This window comes from Nicotiana sylvestris, chromosome 10 (genome assembly GCF_000393655.2).
Source record: "Nicotiana sylvestris chromosome 10, ASM39365v2, whole genome shotgun sequence".
Taxonomy (NCBI): domain Eukaryota; kingdom Viridiplantae; phylum Streptophyta; class Magnoliopsida; order Solanales; family Solanaceae; genus Nicotiana; species Nicotiana sylvestris.
In genome coordinates, this window is record NC_091066.1 from 66973866 (window position 1) to 66982821 (window position 8956).

Here is an 8956-nt window from a genome sequence, read left to right on the forward strand (position 1 = left end):
ATTAGGGTCTAAAACTTGTTTACTTATATAACCCGCATCTCTCCTATGTTTTGTTGTCGATATGGATTCACATAGGATGTCACCCATGAACTTTTTTTTGGCAACTAAAATCAGTTGCAAATAGTGAAAAAGTAGTCCTTTCCCCAAAACTTATATTCGACCCCCAAAAGTCTCCTCAAGAAGTTAGTTTTCATTGTGATATCACTGGCCACAAATAACGAATTAAGTCACCACAAGTACCCAAAAAAATGTCCAAAAGAGGTTGCCACTGATACGCGGAATTGGCAAGAGTACTATGTTTCCGTAAAATGCATAGTCCATGATTCTAGATTTGACATCATTTTCATTCAGTTTAATATGAAGCCACAAGAGGATCGAGGGGGAGGGGAAATACTAGGACTTACATACAAGAACGAGGACTAGGAGAAACAACTGCTGGCAAATTTACATGTAAAGTTGCTTGTATTCCCAGTAAGAATGAAGTTGATTTGGTGAAAGCAATGAATAAGAAGACGCTTCTATAAAGAAACTTGACTTGATTCACTGAGAGCACAGCTGACTCTGACTTGTGCTTTGGCTTGAAAAATCAACCTTAACATATGAAAGCAACACTTTCAGTAAAGCAGAAGGGAAATATTCAAAAATAAAAGCAAGGAGGAATTACAGCCATGCTCAGCTTATCCGGCATGATCACAAAGTAGCTGAGATTAAGCTAACACAATATCCATTCTCTGCATTGGCAGGTAATAAAACATCTCATGATGCTTCAATGTAGGCTACCGTTTCATGCATGAAGGCACTAGCAAGTTGTCACATTGTATGTGATGAAGTAATGTTAAATTTTCCCTAGTTTTCTCACAGATATGCCACCAAAATGCAAGGGTAGGAAAGAAAAGAGAAAAGTTGACGAAATAATGTATATGTAATTAGTACATCTGACTCAAAACATGAGAAAACATAAGTACCAATTACATATACTATAGACCTGAGATTAGATCTCATTTGCCTGACCGTCTCAATACCGTCTCCAAGGATTTTTGACGACTAAGCAAATGCTGTGAACAAGCATATGAAGCACAACACTCACATTTCAGAGTCTATTCTTAATCATGATTAGTGTCATCTGTTTTCTGTCGAAAATTCTAAGGAATAAGTACCAATATATAGGCCTTAAATTAGAGGATAAACCTGCTGCATCCTTTCTTTCCACCGGACATGCTAATCCCGATCAACAATATGAGATATAACTTATAAGGGATAAGGAAAATAATAGAGGTAATAATCATACCATCAGTTCTTTTGCTTATCTTTATCATAAGTATAGTTTATTTGATAGTGGACTCTCTGGTACCTATTGCTGGTGGGAGATGACAGGTATCCCGTGGAATTAATCAAGGTGCGTGCAAGCTGGCCCGGACACCACGGTTATCAAAAAGAATATATACTTTATTTGGACAAAAGGAGAATATTGCAAATTCTGTATCATCTTTTCCTGTATGATTCTCCAGGCCCGTTCATTAGTTTGAACTAAAAGAAGCCACTTAGTGTTGATTCTATAATGAGGGTCAAACATAACCTATAAGCAAGCAGATATCAACCCAACACGACCTGTCTCTAAATATAATCAGAGAAATAACAACAGGAATAATAATCTGTCAAAGCCCCCAAACACTGGCAAATTAGGAGCGCCCGCCATGGGGAATACAAGCCCCTATTTTCAAAATTAAACGTTTACACTTCAAAATATTATAAGTTCATAGAGATACCCCCTCGAGAAAATCTAGTAGTTGCCTTTTATTTTCTACTAAACTTCCACATTACCCCCTCCCCTACATAAATTGGCCCCTGATTATCAGACTCCAAGTGTTGTCACTCAAACTGAATGCCATTTTGCACTGAGTCACAATCTAGAAGTTTTGGATCACACTGTTCAGTTGATTAAACCCACTTACTCATACAATTAAGCATCTTCCATATGCATATGAAGACTTCTTTTATTAAAGCATCCAATGGAACCTTTGAACTCCTTAGACTCTGAAAATATGGAAATTTTATCTTTTGTTTTTTTTCATCGTCCATCATAAGGAGGAGAAAAACGTAAGGCCCATCAAAAGGAACCCCAGAAGGGCCAAGAAGCTGAGTACATTACTGTCCAAATCTAAAGATTGTGCCAGTACCAACATCAAATCCTAAAGTGTATTTCATCTCTCTCTCTCTCTCTTGTGGACTGGGGAGCACATTTTCTATTGCGTCCTCCTTATGAGGTACATTGACATAAAGAGCTAAAAAGCTATGAGCTCAGCAACTATAAATGTCAGTGCTACAGAAATCGTACGAGACATCTTGACAGCAATGACAGGCAACTTTAAACACTGGCGGAGGTACAACTGAATCGACATTTGAGGACTAAAAGAGCTCTACCTCATTGACATTGCAAAAAAATTGAAATTGTTCCTTCACCCAACGTAATTGTGGAGTAAATAAAGATATAAGGATACATTTAGTAATCAGGGCTGATGACGTTTGGGGGCCTCTACCAAAGCTTGAGGCTAAGAATTAATTGATAGATATGGCTTATCCCATCTCTATGTGGAAAATTGTTTTGAAAAGGTTTTTCTATGTGGATAATTTATCACTCGTCTGTGACAAAAATGGTGTTGTTCCACCAAATGGCAGCACAAACAGCATTACCACATGGTTGACCATCATATCAATTTAAGCAGCCTTTTACTACGAGACAGAATACTTGTCCCAAGAAACCCCCCCCCCCCCCAACCCCCAAAAACAAAAAATAAACTCTTAACACCCCTTAGCAATAAGGAATAGCAATCAAAAGGGTCATACTTAAGGAAAAGAATGTAGCAATCAAAAAGATCAACAAAGCTGGTTGTTGAGTAGGACAACAAGTAATTTAAGTTCAACTTCAAACTGTGATCTACCAACAAACAACCAGGCTTCAGATTTTAGTATCAATATAGCATGTTTACTTTTGCCTTAGATGTGAATCTTGTGTCCACCATTTAGTATGTGCCACATATGTTCCTAGTTCCTACTACTAAATCAACTGCAAATTTTACACTCCAGTAATCTTGCAAAAATAGAACATACCTAATTTGATTATTCCTAAAACAGTTTTGGAGTAGGCAGAACAACACGAACAGGGAGAATAGATTCCTCAACTGTAGTATTTCATTATCAGGCAAAGACAACATACCTTAATTTAAACTAGTTTGACAATTTAATCCTCTTAAATCATTCTACATTATGGGTCTTAATATAAGCCTTTCTATCAACTCACATATCCTGGAAAAAATCCTATGATGAAAACTAAATATGACTTTACATGTCATATTATGCAGCCTGATGAAATTTTTAAAGAGTAGTATGCAGTAGTCCTCCTCTTCCATATTCTTGAGTAGTTTTAGTGCAAAGCTCCTTATAAACGGAAGGAAACAACAATACCTTTATTTCTGGCTTCCTACTTCCTACTTTTCTTTCTATTTTGTTCTTGGCATTCATTCTTACAGCTTAACAGAGGATCACTAGAAACACATTCACTAATAACAAAAAGAACACAAACACATTTAATGTGACGACTTATCAGAAAGAAAAAAAAAAGCAGCATAATTAGCTACCTGAGTTTCAGTCTCAGCAACACTACCATTTGAAGACTCCCCCTTTTTAACCCACACATTTTTCAACATTTTTCGCAGTTCATACCTTCTGGAAGTAGTCCCATATCTCCACTTGTCACCACTATACACCCCGACACTCGGCCTCCTGTGGCCACCATACCTCCTCCTATCACTCAATGACAAATTCCTAACATCTTTCTCAATCTTATCTATCAAGGGTACATCTCTCCTATTATCAACATATCCATGAAATGCGCCACCTCTCACTCTTACGTTCTCATTACTTCTTTCTTTCACATCAACTAAAAGCTCTTCCTCCTTCTCGTGTTTCTTATCTACCTTGTTTTCACATACCACCTCCACCATACAAACAGTAGCTACTTCTTTAAATTCCTTATACTCACCATTCCACTTATATTTACCCTTAGATAATTCTCTTCCACCAATTTTCTCACTATCCACTGTCATGATTTCTTCCTTGACCACATTCATTCTTGAAACTTTAGCCGTATCTCCTTTTCCATCTGTTTCAACCCTAGGTTCCCTTTTTCTAAAATAGCCCTTTTTCTTCTCATGTTCCTTATCTACCTTGTTTTCTCCTACCTCCACCACCATGCAAACAGTAGCCACTTCTTTGATCTCCTTATATTTTCCATTATACTGATATTTACCCTTAAATAATTCTCTTCCACCATTTTCCACATTATCCACTGTCAAGATTGCTTCCTTGGCCACATTAATAGTTGAATCTTTAGCCACATTTCCCGTTCCATCTCTTTCAATCCTAGGTTTCCTTGTCCTAAAATAGCCCTTTTTCTTCTCATGTTCCTTATCTACCTTGTTTTCTCCTACCTCCTCCACCACGCAAAGAGTAGCCACTTCTTTGACCTCCTTATATTTTCCATTGTGCTGATATTTAACCTTAGATAATTCTTTTCCACCATTTTCGACGCTCTCTACTATACTGATTTCTTCCTTGGCCACATCAGAGGTTGAAACTTTAGCCATATTATTTGTTTCATCTCTTTCAACCCTAGGTTTCCCATTTCGAAAATAGCCCTTTTTCGTTTTCTTCTTAAATTTTTCCCTTGATCCTCCATCAATACTTTCTTCAACCACAGGAGCAGTGATTTTGACCGCCTTTGACTTAGGTTCTTTAGCAATCAAATCCACCTCACGCCAACCTTTTCCACTGTGATTTTCACGATTTTGCAGATTTTTATGTTTTTGATGATTTTGAAGAACTGGATTTTGTGGGTTTTTCTTTTCTTGTTTTTCCTGTTCTTGTTGTTTTCTTTGTTTCTCCTTGAGCCATCGTTCTTGGAGTTGGGCTATGGAGACGTAATTGGAGGGGAGTGAAGGGTAATTTTCAGAATTAGACTCAGCCATTGAAGATTATCAAATGGAGAAAAACTTTTTCAAGAATTAATAAGATTGGTGCTGAGGCATGATCTGGTGGAATTGAAAAAAATGAAGAGTGTTAAATTGAAAAAAATAAAATAAAGAGTTTATGGTTTTGAAGTGTATACTGTATGGGCATTAGGCGCAGAAGTAGTGTGTCTGCGATTGGCTGGCACCTCCCTTTTTCCCCAATAAAGAGATGGAGTACATTTCTTTCAACAGGATACTTTACTAGTACTATTATTTTTGTCTTTTTTGCCTTTTCTTTTCATTTCTTTATTTATTTTATTTTATAAGTTTTAAAATCCAAAAGTGTCTCTATATACATTACTTTTTATAATTGCTTTTATAATCATGAAAATGTGAAAGTTGTGTGCGTAATCAACACGATCACATATATATTAAAAGGAGATAATAATTACTTTTTTGTTAGAGATTTTGCTACCTAATATAGATATTCCATCACCGTAACAAAGAGAAATGGGGATATTGGATCCCCTCTTAAACCCCTCTTCCCCTCAAAATATCCATACCCCTCCCCACTAACCTTTACTGAAAACTTTGTTGTTGTTACACATGCCATGATCGGCTGAATAAACTTTGGCGTAAAGCCATAACCCTTTAAAATTTCTTCAATAAACTCCCATTTTACCATATCATACGCCATTCTTAGGTCAATCTTCATTAAATATCTAGGCGTATTTTTTCTATTGTAGTGTCTTAGTATATCACTACACATAAGAACATTATGAACTAATAACCTTCCCTTCACAAATATTGCTTTATTCTGACTTACTATGGTAGGAAGCATCTCAGTAAACCTGTTACAAAGAACCTTCGATATACACTTGTAGAGTACATTACAGCAAGATATAGGTCGAAATTGGCTAGCTTTTGTTGCATTAGGCACTTTAGGTATCAAAATTATTATAGTAGTATTAAGTTGATTGAGCATTTGTCCATTACTGAAGAAATCTATCACTATATCAGTAATATCTTTGCCAACCATTTTTCATATATTTTTGAAGAACCCTGCTCCATATCCATCGAGTCCTCGACTCTTATTGACATTGATACTGAACATTGCTTCCTTAACCTCCTATGTAGTTACAGCCTTTATCAAATCTAATTGCTATTGGACAGATAACACATGTCCTTGCTTTAGGAACCCCTGCCATGCCTTTCTCCTAGCTACTCCGTTAGTACCTAACAACTTCTTATAATAGTTCACAAAATCATCAGCAATCTTCTTAGGCTCAGTTTTCAGTTGTTTCCACTCATCATTGATTTGAATCACTGATTGTACCAGTCTTCTTTGTTTAATAATGGAGAAGAAATACTTAGTATTATCATCCCCAAGTCTAATCCATGTGGCCTTGCTTCTCTGCATCAGGAAATTTTCTGCCATAATTGATGATTCCCTGAACTTATCCCTTGCATCTTTCTCCTTCTGTTGTAGCTCCTGATATTATGGTGTTTCTTGTAACATTGCTTGCAGTTTTTGCACTTCCTCCCTATCTCTATTTGCTTCATTTATGACATTGCTAAAGTTCCTCTGGTGTAGTGTTTTGAGTTTCTGTTTCAAAGCCTTTAATTTCTTTACCATTTGATACATCTTACACCCCTCCACTTGTATTGCACATCCCTCTTCAACAATGTGTATAAATTCATGATGTTTACTCCAAATGTTACAATATCTAAAATCTTTTCTCTTTCTTGCATGTTTCTGAATCATCTCCACAACTAATGGACAGTGTTCACTCACCCCTTCTGGAAGAGCATGAGTATTACATTGTTCCATTGTTTCTATTCATTCTCCATTAACAAAATCCAATCTATTTTTGAGTAGATTCTATTTATCTCCTGTTTGTCATTCCATGAGTACTTGTACCCATTATTTGGTAATTCCATAAGTATGAATTTGTCAATACATTCCTGGAAATCCACTACCTCACTTAGTGCTACTTGATTCCCTCATATTCTATTCTCCTGCTGCAATACTGCAATGAAGTCCCCCATGATTATCCATGAAATCTAGCAACCCATGCTCATCTGGTGTACATAGTCCCATAATGCTTTTCTCTCATCTCTAAGATTATATGCATACACAAATGTGACCATGAATATGACTTACATAGGAATGTACTTTACTTGGCAAGTTACTGCCTGTGCAATTTCTTTTATGATTCTCACCTTATACCATTCTGGTTTCCACACTAGCATAACTCTACCATTATAGTGTGATATATGATTACTATCGTATTGAAATCCTACAAACATAGTATTAATAATATTCTCTACCTTATTACTCTTTAATCTTGTTTCTAGTAACCCAACTAATCCAACATTCTGGTCATTGCAGAAGAGTTTAACCTCTTTCTGCTTATTGAGGCCATTGAGGCCTCTTGTATTCCAACTCATTAGCTTAACCATTCCATATAGATATAATGTTATCACTCCCTTCTTTCACACCTTCATTAGCAGTACTTGTTTCTACCTTATCCTTCTATAGGTTCTGAAAAGTATTTGCCACAGGCACCACTGAATGTGTTTGCTTAACCACATTATTTTATGTGGTTGGACCCATCCCTGTTGCCCTCTCATGTGATTCTGCCTTTGCCAGTTGCCCTATAAATCCTCCCTCCCCATTTCTTTAACTTCTTTATCCTCTTGTGATTTCACTGTATTCACCCCATTTTCAGCATTCTGTTGTGTAACCATCTCTGGTTATTTGCTTCCTTTCTGTTCCTTGACTTCTATTGTTGTCTTGTTTTTCCTACAAATATCTTCTGTATGCCCATATTTGTTGCAACTAGAGCATATAGAAAGCTTCCACTCATATGTTACTCTTTGTTCAATTATATTACCTTTCTCATTTCTAAAGTAAATCACCTCTGGCAATTGTTCACCAACTTTCACTTCAACCAACAACTTTGCAAAGTTTAGTCCAAGTTTCTTCTCAGTATTCTTGTCCACCATGAGAGGCTTCCCAATTAGGCTGCCAATTTTGCTCAAACTCTTTGCACTCCAGTACATAAAGTCTAATCCCGGCAATTTGACCCAAATAAGAACTGAAAATTGCTCCTCTCAAGTAAATTTCATATATGCATTCCAAGCCTTCACTATGAATGGTTTGTTATCAAAATGGTATATCCCCCCTTGAATGACTTCATTCTTCCCCTCCTCATTCTTAAATCTGAACAGAACTATGCCATTCTTTATCATTACTATTTTGTTTATACCTAATTTCCACCAGTTTCTCTGTATGTATCCATTTAGGAGTGCAAATTGAGAGTGCACGCCTAATACATAACACACTATAGCATTCCTCCAGTACTCAACCTCAATAACAATATCATCATCTTCAATTTCCACTATCCTCTACTCCCCCATAATTGTAGGGTTAACAAACTCAACCTTAAATCCAACATTTGTTATTTTTGATATATCAAAATTATCCCACACAGATGCCCTGGATTCTGATTCCTTACCTACATTCTTTTTAGCAAGTTCAACTTCATCGGCCCATGATTGTCTTCTCCCAGTACCCAAGATTTTTGTTGCTTCATTCCAATTTTCCACTTGCCACTTCACTGGTGTACTCTTCTGAGCTTGTGAGCTCATTTTGCTCCCCTCACCATCAAAATTAGTCTCCTGTATCACCAATTCAGTTGAATTTTATTAAATTTCTATCGGATTTACCACTTTCTCGCTAATTGTTTCAATCACTGTTGCATTGAGCTTAGGACCAGTAACTTCAGAAATCCTTTTCCTATGGCCACCAACTTGGTTCCCACACTTCCCTGCATTTGCCGCACCCAAATTCACCGTCGGAATCGCAGTTTTTGCTCTCCTGCACATGGCAGCGTACGTTTAGGCTAAAGTGTGTTGCTCCCCCTTTTTCCCTCGTGGGAGTCCGG

At 36.8% G+C, this 8956-nt stretch overlaps 1 protein-coding gene across 1 annotated transcript; it reads right to left on the reverse strand.

The window, feature by feature from the left end:
- Positions 1–272: 272 nt before the first annotated feature.
- On the reverse strand, positions 273–5223 carry LOC104218853 (uncharacterized). Its single transcript, XM_009769438.2, has 2 exons — positions 3636–5223; positions 273–591 (listed from the first exon to the last, which is right to left on the reverse strand). Exons 1-2 carry the CDS (start codon positions 5022–5024, stop codon positions 541–543), a joined length of 1440 nt encoding a protein of 479 aa, XP_009767740.1. The 5' UTR covers positions 5025–5223; the 3' UTR covers positions 273–540.
- Between the last annotated feature and the right edge of the window lie 3733 nt (positions 5224–8956).

What these genes read in the sequence shown, in the direction of transcription:
- LOC104218853 (XM_009769438.2), bottom strand. Translation starts at nt 5,024, where the DNA reads ATGGCTGAGTCTAATTCTGAAAATTACCCTTCACTCCCCTCCAATTAC. An exon ending in TTGCTGAGACTGAAACTCAG is followed by an intron (nt 592 to 3,635) that starts GTAGCTAATTAT and finishes TCATATGTTAAG; the next exon opens with GTTGATTTTTCAAGCCAAAG.